The sequence below is a fragment of the Hippoglossus hippoglossus genome, chromosome 3, assembly GCF_009819705.1.
Source record: "Hippoglossus hippoglossus isolate fHipHip1 chromosome 3, fHipHip1.pri, whole genome shotgun sequence".
Taxonomy (NCBI): Eukaryota; Metazoa; Chordata; class Actinopteri; order Pleuronectiformes; family Pleuronectidae; genus Hippoglossus; species Hippoglossus hippoglossus.
The window spans coordinates 29,294-49,547 of NC_047153.1; the positions used below are offsets into that span (position 1 = coordinate 29,294).

Here is a 20,254-nt window from a genome sequence, read left to right on the forward strand (position 1 = left end):
TCGAACAGAGCCTCTCTTTGGTTTGGCTGCTCACAGACGTTCAGCATGAAACCAGAGAGAAGAGATCATGATCAGACACTATTCATCCAGATGTTTTTTATCTGTTCTTCGTGTGACTGTCTCAGTTTAAATCAAAAATAGACCCGACACAGTTCTTTGAATCAAGATCAATTCCTGTTAATAAGCAGTGAAAAACTCCTGGTGTGTGAAATGGCTCAAGCACAGCGACTCTGAAGCACTTGTGTGATGCATGCATGTAACTGAAAATACAATAAAGTAAAAATGATGATTGCTGAACAGCTTCCACAGGCCCAGCCTGTTACCTGTGTTTGTATTGATCAGTGAATTATATCTGTGCAGTGATAATATGTCGGATGTTTCTGGTCTGTGCTTCTTTCTTCTGATCACGATGAACTATTGTAAATTTGAAACTTTGACGAGCAGACGTGGGTCAAAATGTGGCTGTTTTTTTTTCTCAACAAATCAAAACATTGGACCTTTTCAGTCGTCTGGCTCATGTTGACTCTTTGAAATGTTTTGAGTATTTCTTACGTGTACAAATATTTGACAGAATAAAAGAGTAGAAACAGCCTGGACTGTTTTTGTGTTTGTAAAAGTCTGAAAAAATGACCGATAAAAACATTCAGAGGAATTTAGAGCGTCATCGTTCTTTGATTTTATGTTCTGTGCTACAGCGCCATCTGCTGGGTGAGTCCAGTATGGTAGATTTGTACAACTGACAGTGAAATCTGCTTCAATTAAATTTTGCCATTTTGGACAAAGAGATTTATATTATTTCCTGAATCGTGAGCCGACCTGATAAAACACCTCAATAAAATTAAATAAAAACTAAATATTTAAAAGATAAAAAAGAAACAAACCAAAACAGGAGTTTTATTGAATCCCATTGAAAGAATTTAAAATAAGGAAATAGATGCTTGAAAAGGAAGAATTGAAAATAAATGAACTTTTCTGGTCCACCCACCTCTTCTTGCTTCAACAATAAGCTATAACAATAACTGTACCTATCGATGATGTCAACAGGTTTCAACAAGTGGATTTAGACGCCTCCAAGACCTTAAATCACAATAGAAATGTTATGCCACCAAAGTTTTCTTCTCCTCGCTCCTCCAGAAGAGCACCGATGTCCTCATCCTGGCTGATTCCAGCATCGTATGTAGCGATTGTCTCCGGATGCTTTCCGTGTTTTCTTCGGACGATTCTGTAGGTTTCTCTGCTTAAAGTAAGTCACAGAGTGGGAAGATAAAGACATCATGTTCTGCAGGTGTGGTATGAAGCAGTGTTCAGAACGTGTGGTGCAACTAAGCCTATAACAGAGCGAGGGCCGCCACTATGTCTACACCTGTCAGTCACATACACCAGTTTGGAGAAGAACTCATTCACCTAGTACTTGGTACTGGTCTGAGGTTTTCTGCCGTCCCACTCTGAGGTGCAAAGCACTCGCTCAGTCAGCTCCCACTTGTTAATGCAGAGTGACACAAGGATAACCTACTTTACAGAAGTCCTCTGTCAAAGTGACGGCCTGTCGCCTTCAGTCAGCTGCTTCCTCAGCTGCATCGTTAACAAGCAGCTCAGCCGTTGACAATGTTGTCCTCAGTCTTTAATACCAAATTAAACGTCCAATTTGGCTCTCGACAATGTGTTGTCCTCAATTAGGTATTCACCACTGACTATTTTTTTCTTTATGTCATCCATTTTGACATACTAGGTAGCAGCGGGCCTACACCGCCATCGCATCAGTGACTGAGCAAGCTGTGAGCGGGCTTTCACAATAAAATAGGTTCCAGATGATTAGGTCTTTCATCAGTGATTTCAATTTTAAAGGGTTAGAACAGAAGGACATATGGAAAACCCCAAAACATAATGCTTCCAGCAACTGGCATAAAATCTCACTGGTATTTGTTGATACAAACCACGGCTCCACTAAATTCATTTAAAGATTGTTTTATTATTATTTACATAAATATTTCAGGTTGTTCAGGGTATTGAGTCCCACAATGACACAAACAGAGCATGGTGTGTGTGTGTGTGAGAATGTGTGTGTTTCTACAGAAGGACGTCACTTCTTCTCAGGGGCGTCGTCACCAGCCTCCAGTTTGGGAGCAGAGTCTTTGGGCTCTCGGTAGGCGGGGAACACCTCCCAGGGCGTGTTCAGGTCAAACTTTCTGAACTCCTGCGCCAGCTCCACGGGCTCGGCCACCACCCGCTTCACCTCGTCATCATAGCGCACCTGCAGATTTAATTTATAGTCATTTCAATGTTTTCATGGTTGGTGAATTTCAAAGGGTTAGGGGTTTGAAGTCTTGTAGGAAAATGTAAAAATAAGAGACTGTGAGAGGATTTTAGTGTCGATATCTTGATGAATTTTAAAACATCACGACGTGAAGTGTTCTCAGACAGAAGTAAATATCGTTAAGATACTGTGATGAAATCAATAAACAACACATAAAATATTCTTCCACTACAGAAACTGAAGGATTTTCAAAGAATGTGGAAACCCTGGATTCATTATAATGAGCTATAAAAATAACAGGATGCAGCAGAGTTGGAGATTTGACGCGTTTGTCCACAGCTTCCATCCGTCTCACTGACGTCCTCCTACATTTATCTTTTGAAGGAAACACACGAATCACACGTCGATGAATAAAGCTGATCGCTGTCGCAGGTTGAACTCACCTCAACGTATCCCGACAGAGGAAAGTCCTTTCTGAAGGGATGTCCTTCGAAGCCGTAGTCTGTGAGAATACGCCTCAGGTCTGGGTGGTTGGAAAAGAACACACCGAACATGTCCCACACCTGAAGACACACAAACACTCTTTTCATTCATTCTGCTCAGTGTCAGTATGAACCCAATATGACACTGAGATCTGAGACGTTTAAATACAGAATGAGGATAAGACACATTCAGTTGTCACACTGACGACCAGCAGCAAACCTTGTGACCTCTGACCACAAATAAACTACACAGTAAAAATGTTGGCACATCCATTCATCACTGTCTTCTGGATGAAAAAATGAATTCATTTGTCTCATGCTACTTAATTTTTACACTCGACATCATCAATGTCCTCAAGACACTTTATCTCCAAATATGGGAATATGTTATTTCTTCCTCTGCAGGTTGCGACTCACCTCCCTCTCATACCAGTTGGCGGCCTTGTGGACCGGCACTGCAGAGTCCACCGCCGACAACTCGTCCGTATACGTCTTCACACGGATACGAGAATTGTAGCGCAGCGACAGCAGGTTGTACACGATCTGTAAACCAGCAGAGACATTGTTAGAATGAAAAGTGCATTTAGAGAAGACTTCCATTCAATGAGCCTAAAAATCCTATGTTAAGAAGATAAAAATTATACAGACAAAACTAAATTTCTCAGAAATACATTTGTGATAATTTGAACTGGTGGAAAAAACATGAACTAATAGACCTGTTACATTATCGTGGAGAGTTGAGTGTTTCTGTCTCATGTAGTGTGTTTCTGTCTCATGTAGTGTGTGTGTGTGTGTGTGTGTGTGTGTGTGTGTGTGTGTGTGTGTGTGTGTGTGTGTGTGTGTGTGTGTGTGTGTGTGTGTGTATTGAGACAAACTACCTCAAAGCGGTTCTGCCGTGTTGGGATGTCGACAGCAGTCAGGTCAATCATGTTCCTGTACTGGGCGTTGGTGTGGTCCCTGAGGAAGGTGAGCACGGGGATCACTCCGTCAGGGTGAATCATCACCTCCAGCTCATTAAAACAGGTCACCTACACACACACACACACAAAGACACACGTCACTCAAACACATACATAATCAAGCCATCTACATGTTTCTGAAATCTAAATTTCACGGGGGGAGGTTCATGTTTTCTGTTCAGGTTCTTTTACTGACAAGTAAAGACACCAGATGATTAAAAAAAGTTCCAAAAGATCATTAATGCAAGTTCCCTGAAGCCATTTCTGAGAAAACATGTTGACTTGAAGGATGAGCGATGGATGTCTGGACAACCCGAACACATCTTCCCCTTCCATGGCTGTCACCAGGGTTAGGGAGACATAGGCGAAAAAAACTATAGTGTTTTAAACCTCCATTTATTTAAATAAAAATAGTAGATAGACAGCAATAATTTAATTTACTAATGCATTGACCAAATGCATTAAATAACTATGAAATTGACGCATTTTCGCCCTCATCATCTGTATAAAAACCTGCTGAATTCATATTTATGTTTCTGGATAAACAAGGTGACGCTTCTTCTGCAACACTGAAGTTAAAACACTGCGTTAAGTCGTAATCTGCAGGAGCAACTCTTCTGTCTGCAGGAGTGTGTGTGTTCGTCCCTCTTCACACTAACTGATAATCACATGTATTTAGTAATTAATCGATGATGTCGGATCATGACTCCGGAGTGAGGATGTGTCTTCCACCTCCGACGCCTTCAATTTCTGCTGTGAAATTCTTTTTCTCTCTTATAACTTCAACTTCTCTGTTCATACTGCTCACTTCATGACAAACGGACGTCCTTATATGGACAAATAGAGGCGTGGCAGTATGCTAATTGCAGAGAGGACACGCGCCTGTCAATTTAGAATGATTCTTATTTTATGACACGTATGTTCTGCGGAGAGTAAGAACATTTCAGCACACGTGAGTGAAAGAGGCCCAATGTGTGTGGGCCTCTTTCATTCACACCATAGACTGAATATAAAGAGACCTGAACCACTTGTGGTCACTCAGGACGGATGTTGACATCAGGTGTGAACAGAGTCTCCGACATTCTTACCTGGACCTGCTGGATGTATTTGGGCATCATCTCCGCCACATACTCTCCAAATGCTGCCAGCTGGTTGTGAGTGATGGCGTCCGAGGGCCTGGTGGTGGCTGCATGAAGCACAGAGGTTTATAAAGATTGAACAATGCAGCGGCTGCTCAACTTTTCCATTTTATTAATTAAGAACACTTTGGTCTGTTGGTCCGACCTTGATGACGATACATGAGAAGCGTGAACTGGAGCTTCACCACATCAGTGGTTCAGCCATATTGTTTGACTCTGTACTCACGACTGGTTTCAGTGGTGGAGCTCTGAGGTCTGGTCTGCTGCTGGAGACACGAGCTCCTCACAACTGAGAGAAGAGCAGAAGACAACAGTTCACAATCAAACCTGAACCCAGATCAAAGTCAATCAAACCTGAACCCAGATCAAAGTCAATCAAACCTGAACCTACTGAGCAACAGAAGCAGAGAAACAGGAATAAAAACAAAGGCGCGTTGATTCTGACACGTTTCATATGAACAAAGTTAAAAAGACAAAAGTGGATTTAAACTCATTTGTTAGAAAGAATAAGAATCTTCTGCAGGCTAGCGTTAGCATTAGCTGTCATTAGCTCGAAGGTCAAACAGGAAACATCTGACGGTTGAAAATGAGTCTGTTTCTTTTTCGATGCCGTGAAACAGACTCGAAACAAATCGAATCACGACATCGATCATTGCGAATTAAATAAAGTCGGTTTCTGATCGACTTACTGTTCAAACTTCTCCCGAAGCCTCCGCGGACGAACCGCATCAGCGACGCCGCCATGTTTGTTTGTCTCTGCAGGAACAAGTCGCTGTACGCGCTCCGTCGCCCCCTGGTGGACGGAGGACAAATGTTCGTTTGAAGCGCCACCTACTGTGCTGGATTGTGCAAATATATACAAATTAAAAACCTTAAATCCTCCATTGATCCGGTTTCTTTTAAAAACTCAACCTTCATATTTCCCTTCGTCAACACTGAACACATTCTTTAGGTTTAACTCGTTTCCTCAGCTGCTTCCTTTTCTCTTTATATTTCTGACTTTCCACTTTTTGCTTTATTTGATATGATTATTTTCCTCAGACAATTATTACGACTATTATTATATGTGTTGTTGCTATCAATAATAACATCTTTACACTCTTATTGTTTTCCTTATAACTAGTCAGAGCTGAACCTGATGCTGTTCCTGGTCTCGCTCTCCTCCCCGCCTCCCAGCATTTCTCCATCTCCACTTGAACATCTGTAGTTGGAGAAGTCTTAACATCCCCACAACCGAGTCTCAGTGTCTGATTTTCTATTTTTTCTAGTCTCTTTAGCAGTTTTTGCCGCTGATCTGTAAACCCCACCCCCATAGTCAATCACTGATCTAATTAAAGCTTTATATATATTCTTCAAAGCTCCCATTCAGACCCTTTGAGACATCTCATAACAGTAAGCACCATCTTGCATTTTTTCTTCATCTTATTCATGTGTTCATTCCAAGGCAGCTTGTGTCAAATACAACCCCCAGATATTGAAACGTGTTTACCTGCTCTAGTTGTTCCCCATACATCTTTAAACCAGCTGTGGGACTCCACCAGTACTCAATCAATCAATCAATCAATCAATCAATCAATCAATCATAACCCAGTACCTCAGCTATCAAGTATCTGTGTATTGCTGCATCAAGCTGTGCTTCTGAGAGTATTCACTTCAAGAGAACATTGATATGTTGTTGTTTCCTTCAAAAAACCTTGAAGAAAAAGCTCAAGGAGCCATGAGAAGTGATGCCACTGTTACAGGAATCTGGCATCTCTACAAAATGGCAGCAGATAATCACACTGTTGCTAGTTTTATATACAGCAACATATTGAGCTAGACATTTCATACAGTTCCTCTTATTTTAAGGTTATGTGTCAGTGCTGGACTCGATACCTGGTCAGTGTTCTTATTCTAATCTATACTCGATTATTAACCCTATTTCATAGGCTTAATAGAATTTGCTTTGGTGGTTGACAACACGCTGCTCGTGGTGTGACTCAGAAAATATATTTTTAATTGATTTAAAGGTCTTTAACACCTACATTCTCAAAATAAAGGAGCAGAAACACCATTAGTATGAATTCATCTCAAATATTTAGTTGACATTTATTTTTTAAGTTATGAGGCATCAGATGAAAATATAATGACTTGAAAGAAAAGGTTTTTAGTTTTCTCAGTAACCACATCACTGCTGAAATACGCAGTAAAACGTCACTTTAATGTTACAACACAAACATTTTATTCTGAAAGTCGGACACTAACGGCACTGGAACAGGACGACAGGTTGGGAGGAAAGAAAAATCACAACAAAGGGTTTTTGTTATTTTTAATGTGATTCACTTTGTTTAAAAGGTAAATAATCAGTTTTAGCTCCAGGTGATAAAACCAGAGAGTACAGATGTTTTTAGTTACTTCAAAGTTTGTCGTTTTATGAAATGAGGGGGTTAAAAATTTGAAATTATAATTTCTTCTCACTGATGTGTCATGAAGTAAAAAGTGAAATCTGCTATTTACCAATAAAACTCTTGATATTTGATTTAAAATAAACATTGGGTGTGTTTTTATCATTCACATTAAGATGTGAAAGATTAATTCATTCACCAGCAGCTTCGTCTCATGTCTTCAGTCTCTGGGTCCACTGAGTCCACTGAGTCCACTGGGTCCACTGAGTCCAGCTGCTGGGAACATGATGGCGTCCACACGTTGCCCCGCGCTCTCAGCTGGACTGTTCACACACCTGCTGGTAGTACGTCCGCAACATCTGCAGCTGAGCGGCACGCACCAGGACGTGGGGTCGAACCGACGCAAGCTTCCGACAGGCCTCTTCTGGAGTCCAGCAGTGTAACTGTGAGCAGGAAAACAATCATGAAACGAGCTCAAAGTGTTGGATTGAAACGTTTCAGTGTTTACATCAACACTGGGTCCCTGCAGTGTCAAAGCTTTTAGTCAGGAAATATCAGAAAGCAGCTAAAATCATAAAACCACATCAGGTTTCTTCTCTTGCTTGAGGACAAGTGACAGAACCATCTACAGCTCTGCCAAACTGAAGTTTAGGTCAGAGTGCCGCCGGCCCTCCGCCCCCTACAGTTCTGTACTGACCCTGATGAGGTAGGCAGCTGCCAGCGTGGCGCTGCGGGAGCGACCAGCCTTGCAGTGGATGTACACGCTGGTTCCCTGCTCTCGGTGCTGCAGGGCGAATTCCACGCCTCGATGCAGGTTCTCCAGACTGGGGACACCGGTGAGGTCGACGGTGCTCAGCCTCAGCTGCTCTACGCCTGCTTCACGCCACTCCTTCACCCAGCGTCATCAGGGAGCATGTAAAAGATGACAGCCATTCATTTGTACACTGTTAGAAATCAGCCAGTAGCACTACACACTGAACCACCGGATTTTTATCATCTGACAAACACAAATCACAAAATATGTGAAAAGTAATAGACTGTGAAATTCACATTATTATAATTAACTTTTTTCAAAAACAGTCGTATCACTTTTGTCTACACGAGAAGACGAGTGAACTCACCTCAGCCGAGTTACAGAAATATTTGGTCTCATACTCCTCATTCATGGTGACGACTCCTCGGATATTTTCTGTTTCTACGAGCTGCAACACAACAACACACAACAACACACACCGACCATAGTTTTAATAGTTTACATCAGCAACTTGAATTCATTAAATCATCCTGAGCAAAACATTTTCAATTGTTTCTGTTTTTCATCAATTTATCATTTAGAATACAAATACTGAAAAATGTTGTTTTCCAAAGCCCAAAGTCTTGAGGTCAAACTGCTTGACAAGAAAATATGAAAACTTTACAATATGAAACATACTTAAAGATATTAAACGGAGACTTTGTACATTTCTTACAAATAAAATTAATAAAACAGGTTTTGACTCTTGTTGAATCAGCTTCACTGCTTCTTAAGTAACTGAGTACTCGATTCGAGTAGGATTTCTGAGGTAACTGTACTTAATCATCTGCATGATTTGTGACATTCAAATATTTGTATATTTCTTCAAACTTTTAAATATTGATATGACAAAAATTCACAAGATTCCATAATTCACAAACTACACAGGAGAAGCATCCACCGGTCACCGGGCGGCTGCTCACCGGTCACCGGTCACCAGGCGGCGGCTCACCGGTCACCGGGCGGCTGCTCACCGGTCACCGGTCACCGGGCGGCTGCTCACCGGTCACCGGTCACCAGGCGGCTGCTCACCGGTCACCGGGCGGCTGCTCACCGGTCACCGGTCACCAGGCGGCTGCTCACCGGTCACCGGGCGGCTGCTCACCGGTCACCGGTCACCGGGCGGCTGCTCACCGGTCACCGGGCGGCGGCTCACCGGTCACCGGGCGGCTGCTCACCGGTCACCGGTCACCAGGCGGCTGCTCACCGGTCACCGGGCGGCGGCTCACCGGTCACCGGGCGGCGGCTCACCGGTCACCGGGCGGCTGCTCACCGGTCACCGGGCGGCGGCTCACGGACCCTCAGGCCGGGACACACTCACCTGTGATGTCATGGATCTGAACGGAAGTGCTCCCACGATCACGGTCTCATCCACTCGGTCGAACCAGCGGCGGCTGGAAACTTTCTCCATCAGCACATTGTAGCCTAACGTCGGGTAGAAGAGCAGCCGCGCGACCGCTGCGGACATGACGGAGCTCCGTGTAGAAGAAGTGCGTAAAGACTTAGTTTATCATGACGTCTTCTCCGACTTGTTGAGTAACCGAGTCTCTGAATCACACATGAGCCGCCAGGTGTCACACCAACAAGTGTCCGTCACTGGATACACTTCCTTTTCGGCTTGTGACGCAAGTTCCGGTGGAAATCCTTCAAAATACAAATACTTGGAACAGGGAGAAATGTGTTGACTCGCTTCTCTCACTCTGTTCAAACACATTCCTCATTTTTTTGGAGGGGCTGTATACGATGATGTGAAGATTGTGAAACTATCTGATTGGATTTGACTTGATGAATCTATCTGTGCCTCCGTTTGCATACAAGGCCGATCACAGTGCAGTGAGTAAATCAATGACTTCCATCAGGGGAATCAGTTGATCTCGACAAGTTTTATTTTTCTCTTACAACTCAATAAAAAATAATTTGCCAACTCTTAAAGACAGTATTGTGGATTTTTTATAGAACTTCTTAGAAAGAACTTCTTTCACGTTTGACTGTAAAAGCTGTAAAAGCTGTTGAATTAGATTAATGAAATACTTGAAACACGTGAGGATGAAGATTTGATCCTCATCGGTCAACAGAACAAGTTGTTCTTTGAGTTTTTAGGTGGTTGGTAAAGCAGCTTAAACTGATCAGAAACATGAATTTGAACGTCAATGTGATAAGAACAACCTAAAATGACAGAAACCATCTTTGACAAACATTTATTACAACAGGAACTGAAATATATATATATATATATATATACACACACACAGATACATGCATGTAGAAAATAAGGTTTTGGAAGGACTAGTGTTTTTAAATGTACGATGCGCTGCAATATATATTTTTTAAAAGTGCAATGTACTCATAATACATTTGGCCTGTGACCCCAGATTGCATAAGCTCAGAAAGCTTAACTTTCTTTTTTAGGTTTTAAAAAATGTGCAGACGACAGATTTTACATCTGGAAATAGAAAACCCCCAGAGAGAAATGAGTGTTAGTTTAACTTATACAAACTTTAGTCCTCTTACAGTGACTCTTGTCTATCACTGACTTAACACTAAATATATTATTACCTTCATTTACATATAAAATAGCTGATAGCAGTGAAAGGTAGTGAGCCATCTTCAACAAAACTTCATTGTACTGTATTTGAATGATGCAGTCACATCAGAGTGGAGGGGTCAAAGGTTGCTGCTGGTGGAGTTCAGGATGTTGTGCTGGACCTTGGCGTCAGAGGCCTTGGACAGGTCTCGCTGTGGAAGCAGAACAGACGCCCGTTAAATCTGTTTCTTGTTTTATACGTAACAATATGAGCAGGAGACGACATGTAGAAACAAACAACTCATCAACAAACAAGCTCTTTATCTGTTTCTGATCAAACTGTGACGGCTGTTAGTGTCAATTAGTGAAAAGATGAACACACGAACAGACCAGAGGGGTAATTCCATCAAAGTGGCTTCACGCTTATCCTGGCTTACTTTGATAAATCTGGCCTATTTAAGTGAGAGATCCATTCCATAAATCTGTCTTAAATTAATTCTTGCTCAGTAACAATGGAAACTTATTCTTTAGAGCTAGCCTGCTCCGTACCAGGATAACGGTCGAGCTCTGTTCAGCTCTGTCTCAAACAATATCAGTGGAAACAAGTTGTTCGAAAGAAACAAAGTTTTTGTTATGGTTAAGCTCTTTTATTAGAGCCTGGTTTATTAAAGCCTGGTTTATTAAAGCCTGGTTTATATAGGGAATACATTTATTTTATTCAACATTCATGTTTTTTGTTGTTCAATTAAAAGATTCCATTAAAGTTCTACTCACAAATGGATTAAGTCAAAAATGTCATTTTTAAAATTTGTATTAGAAATGTTTGCGTGCATGTCTGCTTATGACCAAACAAAATGTTTCTATTTATGTCTATATATGACAAGGTAAATACAGTTAGTATAAATTACCACAATATTTCCAGTTTATTCCCCGTTAATACCCATGGAAAGTTTCCAACTTTGAATATTCCCGGAATTTTGCAACCCTACTCCTGTCACATGACCCCTTCAGGTAGAAACCAACCAGCATCAGCCTCAGCTCCCAGGACACAACATGGAGAATCAAAGCGTTACTGACCCTGTTCTCTTTGCTAACAGCTGCTGTTCAGATCAATTCTGTATTTGACAATGACACAGATGTTATGCTACAGAATGTTTACACTGACACGTGATACGATTTTCAGGTTAGTTCGTACAACGGAGAATAAAATGGATATGGAACCAAAATGCTCAAGCGGACACAGATTGTTTTAGTTGTTGATTAGTCAGAGTTTTTCCTGAATAGAGAATTGTGAGGCGGCCGCCTCTGTGAAATTTTGTGTTGTCTCCCAACAAAATTCTCGTACAGTGGAAACAGCTTTCAGTGATCACGTTTGTCCTGATTGATCACTACAAAATAACTTGCTAGCTTCTGTAAGTCCCGGAACTTGAGAGAAAGGTAACAGCGCCACACACATTGACTCCGCTGCTCACTTCTCTCTCGCTCTTATGCTGACACAGACACGCACACCGCGCACACACACACACACGCACGCACACACACACACCTGGTATTAACATCCGTCCGGTGTTATGTACGTGTGCTCGCACCTGGTTTTAATCCTGAATGTCTCCTGTGATCAGATTTCCCTTGCTCAACCTTAACCCTACATGCAAATTAACACGTACGTCATTTGTGTTAATTTAGACCAAACAATGTTATTTTGACCAAGTCTGAGTTTACAGATGTGTCCGATGTCACTGTCTGTGTGTGTCTGTGTGTGTTGAAACGAGCAAGTGAAAGATAGGTAGAGACGAGTCAACAGTCTCAATGAATCTTGGGCAGCTGTGAAGAAAGATTTTACCAATTTAAGGAAAGTGTGGATCATTATGTGTTGATCAGTGTTGATATTGTGTCGGTGGTTACAAACAAATCAACAAGAAGAGAAAAAATATGTCCGATTCTTATGTCCGATTCCCAGTGAAACTGCTCAGAGACGTCAACGGAGGACGACGTCCTTCACATGTGGCCCAGGACGAGTTTTTTTACAATGATAACAGAATGTGGACACATGTGGCTCAGACCACCTCTGAATGTGGTCTGGTGTGATCGGATCTATATCTGAGTGTGTTCACACCTGAACTTAGAGCTGTCCACTTGAGATCGGATCACAAAAACCACATGTTAAAATCAGGTGTGATGGGGCCAGTGTTATCGGACACGTGTGTAAACTCACACTGGGTAAAAACAACAGAATGTAACACAATGTATGGAGAGCCAGAGGAAATGAGGGGGCGCCCTCAGTTTGGCTCGGTTGACAGTGCACAGTGTCATTTAAGTGGAGCTGTGCCCGGCTCCCTGAAATGTCGAGCTGGTGTAGTCATCTCTAATGACTGAACTGAAGCACACACAAACACTAAAGCAATAATCAGTGGGAGTGTCAGTTGTCATGTAATGTTCCTATTCAAGTCAAAACATAATGTTGTTCATAAATGGAAATCGGTCCTTTGATAACAGACATGCAGTTAAGATAAGAGAGATTAGTGAGCATCACACATGTTTTAAAACTCCAAACACACCTTGACTGAACAGATTCAATGTTGACCAAGTCCCTCTAAAACATAAATTTATATCATTAGCAATTTTACATCATCAGAAACTTCAATCATAGACTTCAATGTGTTTTGGCACAGAAATGAGGAAATAGAAGCAGAGCAAAGAAATTAGAGACAAAAGTGTAAATTACCACAAACTCTGAATAAGTGCTGGCAACAGAAGCTAGGCTGAAGTTACGCTGTGGACTAGCGGGGGTCAGCAACGCACCACTCAGCGGGATTCCCTTCAACTGAGCCTCGTTTTCCTTGTTACAGCCCTGTAGTCTGGGATGGGGGGGTTTACTGCCTCCTGGTGTTCGTGCTGCTGGACACTAGACAACACAAAGCAGAGAAAACAGGTGAGACAAGTGGGACCTCCTAAACAACACCATACAGCAAAGTCTTTTTAGGGTTCAACACAAGACTAAAGGTGTTTTCAGACATTAACTCCGGAAAATGTCCTGAAAATAGCTTCTATACATTTTCTGTAGAGCTGCACCACATATGGAAAATGTATCGTCATCGCGATATCACATGTGCGAAATGCGATAAATGGTGTTCCATGTGCCCTACATTCACGATCTGCGTGTCAATAAATTTGGCCACTTAGACGGAGCCCTGCTGCTCTAGATAATAAATTAAAGATATTAAAGGATTTTTGTAGCTTATTTAAATGTTGATTTGTTTGAAGTTACGTCACAATATCAACACTGATCACCACATGATGGCCGATACTTTTCTTAATGAGTTCAATCTTTCTTCAGAGCCGCGCATGCATCAGTTCTGAGGTTGTGAATTCTAACCCTGGGTTATGTACAATAACTGCTAATGATTGCTCAAACTAAATGCTGAGTGGCAACACAAACAGTCTTCCTCCTCAAAATAATAATCACTTTTTTAAATTAAATTTTCATAGCGCCTCTCAAGGGACCCAAGGACGCTTTACATATTTGAGGGAGACGGACATGCTGCTTTTTGTTTTGTCTTTAATGTGAAACCCACCTTGTTTGCTGAGAGAGGTGGGCGGGGCACAGGTGAGCGACAGACAGTTCCACCATAGACGGAGCGCATGGTGCTGTTGGAGGTGGCACTAGAAATACTGGCAGTGGCATTAAACTGTTGACAGAGACAGAGGGGGGGTGTCAGTGCTGACAGACATACATCACTGAATAGAATGAATGTGTATTGGATCAATCAGCAAAAAGAACAAATAGAGGTCATAACCTTTCGTGATTTATTGTTTGGTGTGGTGGTGCCCAGGAATCTGCGTTTGGTCGGTGTTCGCACAGCTGTTCCATACAGCATATCCTCCTCAGTCTGTTTGCTCTTCTTAAAATGCTGTTTAGAGTACGTAAAGAAGTGTCAACAAATTTCTAAGGCAACCTACGTTCGAAATCTTTAATACAAAATAGCTTGTTCACCCTTTCTTCTTTCTCCCTTTCTTTCTCTAGTCGGTGCAGTTCCCACTGTTCCTCCACATACTGCAGAAACTTCTGTCCGTTTACCAGAAACTCCCGACCCTGTTCACTCTCCCACGCATCCATCTGGGCTTTTAATTTCCTTTCAAGCTACAAAACACACACACTGTCAAATTCTTAAGAAATGTGAGTAGATATTTTTAGTCTGGACGATGATAACAGGTGTCCTTCTTACCTTGGGCAGACTTTTATGCAGCTCAGACCTCTGCTTCTCCTCTTTGAGAAGATTCCCTCCTCTATTTGTGAATCTTGCCGGATCTGTGGCTTTTTTCTGACAACCAGACAGATGAAGGAGACAGAATATGAGACAATCCTCTCTAACATGAAGCTGTGTATAGACCTGGGAAAGTATTCCAGCAGAAGGTGAAATATTCTTCATCATATCATAAAACATTTTATGCAAAAACAATGTGCTGATCTTGAAGGTAAAAAGTGAAAAGCTGTTTAAAATCACATGATACACACAAAACAATATTTTTTAAGGTGATAATAGTATCAAATATATACTGAGAGACATTTAACAGTTTTGCATTGTAATAAAGTAAAATTAATAAAAAGGTTATTGTTATGCATAAGCCATATACACCGTTATAGAGACAGAATATTGTAATATTCTGTATCAGATAATGTCATATCTGCAAAAAGCAGCCAATATATTGATCTGGCTCTTCTTCCTCATGCTTTTGACTGACAGAAATATAATTGAAAAATCTGATCATTTTCCAGCCTGATTAAAAATATATTTTCACGAGTATTTGGAGTTCTGCTACGTGTGTAAATTCTTTATCCGTATAAACTTTGTCGTCTAAATTATTCCCGTTACTGTTGTGGCCTCCTCACCTCCAGCTCTTGGAAGAGTCTCCAGCTTCCTTCCCATTGTTGAACTCCATCAAAAAGCTCTTTGTGGTCTTCATAATGCTGCTTCAAGCGCTGGATCTCAGCATCATGCAGATACAACAGCTCCTCAGTAAAATCCTCTACAACAATCGATTTCACCTTAAATCAACACTGATACAAACATAAGCATCATTCGATTTATAGTGGCTAAAAACAAGACGTGAACCCACCACTAAAATATGGTGCAAAGGCCTCTCGCTGGTCAGTGCTGAAGAAGCACTTTTCCCAAAGCACAGCCATCTCGGAGCGGATGGCATCTGTGACACTGCGGATGTTCAACAGTTTGAGCTCCTCCAGACGCTGAACTTCCGCTTGTAACTGAAACAGAAAACTAAAGTGTTGACAAAGAGCAGCCACAGTACTGACGACCACAGCTGGTGTTTGACAAACCAATGAACTAAAAGTCCTCTCACCGCCTCAAGGTTCTTCTTCTTGGATGTGACCATATGCTCACTGAAGGCGCCTCGTTCCTCCTGAGGAACCTGCAGTCGCTCCCACAGCTGCTGGATCTTCTCTCTGTGAGTCTCACACATCGCCTCATTCTCTGCCTTCCGCTCCTCCAGCTGCAGCATCAAAATGGCAGAAAAGTGGCATCGGTTCGTAACTCTGCAGCTTTGACAGTGACCATGTTCACTGGTTTTGAATTATACCTTTAAACCAAGGGGTAATAAGGCTGTAGAACCCCCAACTGGAGAACTAGTTGTCACTTACAGTGATGAGTCCCAGCTGCTGCTGCTGCTGCTACAGAGCACTGGTCATCTAATTATTTCATTTTTATTAATATTGAACATATCTCTTTCAACACAACACACACTACAAGTGTGAAGCTCATAGTTCTCCAGATATGAGAGACACAGACAGAGATTTCTCTGATTTCTATAAAACTAAACTATAAAATTTAATATTCAGGAGTATAAAGCAATGATTCCCAGAACTATATTATATCCCAACCTGGATAAACAGAAGGAAACGGATGGATAAATGGATTAACTTTAGGAATATTATTAACTGACTAATACAAATTTTACATAAAATAACATAAGACATTTTATAGAAGAAATATCGCCTACAGCAGGTTGTAAAAGTATATTAAGACAAGAAATACTGTTGTAAAAATAATAGTACCTGACAAAGGAGCAGCTTGAGCGCGGTAATATTGTCTCTGGAAAGACAAAACGAGTCCTCGTCCTCACAGACCACGTCTTTCTCAAAACTGGTGTCAGGGATGCGGTCCAGCTCATCCATGTATGAGATGATCTGCTTTTTCAGGTCCATGAACTCAGCATAACGCTTTGCCTGAAAACATGACAGGGGGACAGATTGAACTGTGACCTTTTCAGTTTCTGTGAAATGTCAACAAATAACTTTCAGGTGTCTACCATTCAGGATTGTATGTGTATGTATAATGTTCAGTCTACCCTCTCATCACTTGGCCTGCAGAAAATCATGAGGTATCAACTATCATGAGGAAGCTTTCTCATCATCTAGGTGGTCAAAATGTTTCTATTTAGAAAAGGATGGTATGTGAAATAAGAAAAGCGAGGAATGATGTTGTGAATCCCAGAGAAGATTATCGTGTCCCTCAGCTGATTCTGGAGATGTACATGTAAAACAACGAGCTCCCACCTTCTCTGCGCTCTGATTGGTGATGTGCTGGCAGAAGTTCTCCAGTTGCTCCGGTGACGGCACAGATTCTGGAGCGATGCCGTATGGCATCGAGCACAAGATGTCGCACAGCTCCTGGTCCTGCTCCAGCAGATCCTTCAGCTGCTGCATCCTACGAGTCCTCTGCTTCATCAGGGCCTCCACCTGTGTGCGGATGTTCTTCTCTTGCTGGAGCATGCTAACGCCCTCCTCTTCCTGAATATGCAGAGAACAAATTCACTTCTTAAGACGTTTTCTCCATCTCAACCCCCCTTACAGTTAGTAAAGCTGATCTTCAGGATCAGAATTAGTATTTTATATAAACTTATGTTACAAATGCTTTCGGAATCAAATGAACAGTAAGCAGGTTAATACTGTTTGAGACATATGATACTTAATGATCCTTCTGTCATGGACGATCTGTAGTCGAGTGTGTAAGTAAAGTTTAATTCTTTCTGACACTATTTCAACACTGAAAACGCCGTTACCTCAAACACAGGCAGCTGAAGTTCCAGGCAGAGTTTCTCCATTTCTGTCCTGCATGTGTGAAGGCTGCTGACGAGCCTCTTCTTCAGACACTCCTCTTCTTTGATCATCATTTCCAGTAAGCCCTGGTGGATATACATACAAGTATTATATATAATACAGCAAAATTATGTGTTGATATCAAAATATCCAGTCAATGATCATTCTGGGGATCATTTTGGCCAACATGGATACAGATGTTTTAATGTGTTTGTAATCATACACAGCATCGAGTTTCAATGAAATACAGTTGTACAGAAGTTCTGGTCCTTGGTGCAGGTGTAGAATTCTAAAAGTCTGCTTTATTAGTACCATCAGTACATCGGGGTCAAGCAATAGTTGTAGGGAAGGAGAATATTTGGACTTTTCCTGAACTGTCTCTCACAGCAGAGCAGCTGCACTGGGCTGAATTCACGTCTGTATTTACACTGAACTCAGCAATGCAACATTAACAGGTTGTTTCTGTCATAATAATTATAGGTACCGATTGATATGAACAATTCTCACAGTGATAACATGTTTGCTGATATGGTTCAGATCTTTGACAGACACCATATTGTCTGTGTGTTACCTTGATGTGGTTCTTAACCACATTAGTTCTCTGTAGTCTCTGGTCCTCCGGGATGCCAATCTCCTCCCAGATGTCCTTCAGGTGACACAGAGCTTTGTTCAGGCAGGACACCGCCTCTGCTGCCAGCACCTCACTGGGGAGACAGACAACATCCACAGTTCACATCAAAATAATATAAACAGCCTACAACTTGATTGACAGCTGACACACGGATCCAGCCCACAACTAAACAAGTTTATTAAATAATCACCGCTGCTGGAATGAAATGTAGTCGTTCAGTTAACACTGTTAAAATCCCTGTGTCAGTGAAGGTCTTCAAAGTACACGACTGTTTAAAGCTTGGTCCTTTTCCTCTTTGATAAGGTGGCCTCCAGTGAGTCGGGGGGGACGTCGATCACTGAACCGGCCTAATTAACATGTCACTAACTCATCATTATCAACTAACCAGCTGGGAAGTTCCAAATCAACCAGAATCCTTTTGATTGAGCAGACAGACGTCAACGTTAGTTTAACTCTCTGGGTTTAGCTAACATGGTTTAACTAGCATGGGTTAGCTAACATGGTTTAACTAACATGGTTTAGCTAATATGGTTTAACTAACATGGTTTAACTAACATGGTTTAGCTAATATGGTTTAACTAACATGGTTTAACTAACATGGTTTATCTAACATAGTTTAGCTAATATGGTTTAACTAACATGGTTTAACTAACATGGTTTAACTCTCTGGGTTTAACTAACATGGTTTATCTAGCATGGTTTATCTAACATGGTTTAACTAGCATGGTTTATCTAGCATGGTTTAACTAGCATGGTTTAGTTAACATGGTTTATCTAGCATGGTTTAACTAGCATGGTTTATCTAACATGGTTTAACTAGCATGGTTTAACTAACATGGTTTAACTAGCATGGTTTAGTTAACATGGTTTATCTAGCATGGTTTAACTAGCATGGTTTAGTTAACATGGTAGCTAACACGGTTTATCTAACACGGTTTAGTTAACATGGTTTATCTAACACGGTTTATCTAACACGGTTTATCTAGCATGGTTTAACTAGCATGGTTTAGTTAACACGGTTTATGTAACACGGTTTAGCTAACATGGTTTATCTAACACGGTTTAGTTAACATGGTTAGTTAACATGGTAGCTAACACGGTTTATCTAACACGGTTTAGCTAACATGGTTTATCTAACACGGTTTAGTTAACACGGTTTAGCTAACATGGTTTATCTAACACGGTTTAGCTAACACGGTTTAGCTAACATGGTTTATCTAACACGGTTTAGCTAACACGGTTTAGTTAACACGGTTTAGCTAACATGGTTTATCTAACACGGTTTAGCTAACACGGTTTAGCTAACATGGTTAGTTAACATGGTTAGTTAACATGGTAGCTAACACGGTTTAGTTAACATGGTTTAGCTAACATGGTTTAGCTAACACGGTTTAGTTAACATGGTTTATCTAACACGGTTTAGTTAACACGGTTTAGCTAACACGGTTTAGTTAACACGGTTTATCTAACACGGTTTAGTTAACACGGTTTAGCTAACATGGTTTAGCTAACATGGTTTAGCTAACACGGTTTAGCTAACACGGTTTAGTTAACATGGTTTATCTAACACGGTTTAGCTAACACGGTTTAGCTAACATGGTTTAGCTAACACGGTTTAGTTAACATCATGACGTTACAGACACTGACTGTAAGAAAACAAAGTTAATTTTACCTCTTTCTCATCGTGGACTTCAGCTCGTGTTGTGGTTGAACTTGTGGGTTAACCGCGGGTAGTTGAGTGGTTCTAGTTTAGTTCTGGTTAAACTCTAACTCGGAGTTTATCGGTTAAAACCCGATAACCCTAACCAACTAGTCTCGGAGCAGCGAAGTTCCTCTTCATCCGTTGGTCTGTTGTTCAAATCCCGCGCACTCTGCTCTGCGATTGGCTCCGTCTGCGGGAGCGCTCGTTGGGTCTACTGCCGTGTGCCGCCTGGGCGGGGAGCTCCCGCAGCGGACAGTAACAACATGTAC

General features: G+C 41.5%; 3 protein-coding genes and 1 long non-coding RNA gene across 6 annotated transcripts; 1 reads left to right on the forward strand and 3 right to left on the reverse strand.

Moving 5' to 3' along the window:
• Window positions 1-1,949: 1,949 nt before the first annotated feature.
• ndufs3 (NADH:ubiquinone oxidoreductase core subunit S3) lies at window positions 1,950-5,630 on the reverse strand. The gene is made up of 7 exons (XM_034572449.1): window positions 5,524-5,630; window positions 5,061-5,123; window positions 4,784-4,881; window positions 3,615-3,764; window positions 3,154-3,279; window positions 2,698-2,817; window positions 1,950-2,251 (listed from the first exon to the last, which is right to left on the reverse strand). The coding sequence occupies exons 1-7, from the start codon at window positions 5,576-5,578 to the stop codon at window positions 2,081-2,083; spliced, it is 783 nt and encodes a 260-aa protein (XP_034428340.1). The 5' UTR covers window positions 5,579-5,630; the 3' UTR covers window positions 1,950-2,080.
• Window positions 4,412-17,437, forward strand: LOC117753940. The gene is made up of 3 exons (XR_004612330.1): window positions 4,412-4,651; window positions 14,466-14,469; window positions 17,427-17,437. It is a non-coding gene; the product is annotated as an uncharacterized LOC117753940 (long non-coding RNA).
• Window positions 7,234-9,628, reverse strand: ptpmt1 (protein tyrosine phosphatase mitochondrial 1). Its single transcript, XM_034572460.1, has 5 exons — window positions 9,333-9,628; window positions 8,340-8,420; window positions 7,916-8,107; window positions 7,473-7,661; window positions 7,234-7,438 (listed from the first exon to the last, which is right to left on the reverse strand). Exons 1-4 carry the CDS (start codon window positions 9,477-9,479, stop codon window positions 7,533-7,535), a joined length of 549 nt encoding a protein of 182 aa, XP_034428351.1. The 5' UTR covers window positions 9,480-9,628; the 3' UTR covers window positions 7,234-7,438; window positions 7,473-7,532.
• Window positions 10,317-20,140, reverse strand: prc1b (protein regulator of cytokinesis 1b). 3 transcript variants are annotated; one of them, XM_034572377.1, is made up of 15 exons: window positions 19,956-20,140; window positions 18,224-18,356; window positions 17,616-17,738; window positions 17,110-17,343; window positions 16,609-16,779; window positions 15,897-16,046; window positions 15,654-15,801; window positions 15,427-15,563; window positions 14,762-14,857; window positions 14,530-14,676; window positions 14,333-14,446; window positions 14,111-14,224; window positions 13,261-13,440; window positions 13,094-13,128; window positions 10,317-10,747 (listed from the first exon to the last, which is right to left on the reverse strand). In XM_034572377.1, exons 1-15 carry the CDS (start codon window positions 19,964-19,966, stop codon window positions 10,699-10,701), a joined length of 1,842 nt encoding a protein of 613 aa, XP_034428268.1. In that variant the 5' UTR covers window positions 19,967-20,140; the 3' UTR covers window positions 10,317-10,698. The 3 variants fall into 3 exon arrangements, with proteins under 3 accessions (XP_034428268.1, XP_034428276.1, XP_034428285.1); XM_034572385.1 differs by lacking the exon at window positions 13,094-13,128; XM_034572394.1 differs by lacking the exon at window positions 13,094-13,128 and having other exon boundaries at window positions 13,338-13,440; window positions 19,956-19,966.
• Window positions 20,141-20,254: the final 114 nt, after the last annotated feature.

Excerpts from the sequence above, each read along its gene's own strand:
- ndufs3 (XM_034572449.1), bottom strand. The coding sequence starts at position 5,578 with ATGGCGGCGTCGCTGATGCGGTTCGTCCGCGGAGGCTTCGGGAGAAGT. Across the intron at positions 4,882-5,060 it reads CTCCACCACTGAAACCAGTC|CCACCACCAGGCCCTCGGAC; the intron begins GTGAGTACAGAG and ends TGCTTCATGCAG. Across the intron at positions 3,765-4,783 it reads AATACATCCAGCAGGTCCAG|GTGACCTGTTTTAATGAGCT; the intron begins GTAAGAATGTCG and ends GTGTGTGTGTAG.
- ptpmt1 (XM_034572460.1), bottom strand. The coding sequence starts at position 9,479 with ATGTCCGCAGCGGTCGCGCGGCTGCTCTTCTACCCGACGTTAGGCTAC. Across the intron at positions 8,421-9,332 it reads TCAGATCCATGACATCACAG|CTCGTAGAAACAGAAAATAT; the intron begins GTGAGTGTGTCC and ends GTTGTGTTGCAG. Across the intron at positions 7,662-7,915 it reads CAGCTGCCTACCTCATCAGG|TTACACTGCTGGACTCCAGA; the intron begins GTCAGTACAGAA and ends TCCTGCTCACAG.
- prc1b (XM_034572377.1), bottom strand. Across the intron at positions 14,225-14,332 it reads CAAACAATAAATCACGAAAG|TTTAATGCCACTGCCAGTAT; the intron begins GTTATGACCTCT and ends CTCTGTCAACAG. Across the intron at positions 13,441-14,110 it reads CACCTCTCTCAGCAAACAAG|TGTCCAGCAGCACGAACACC; the intron begins GTGGGTTTCACA and ends TGTGTTGTCTAG.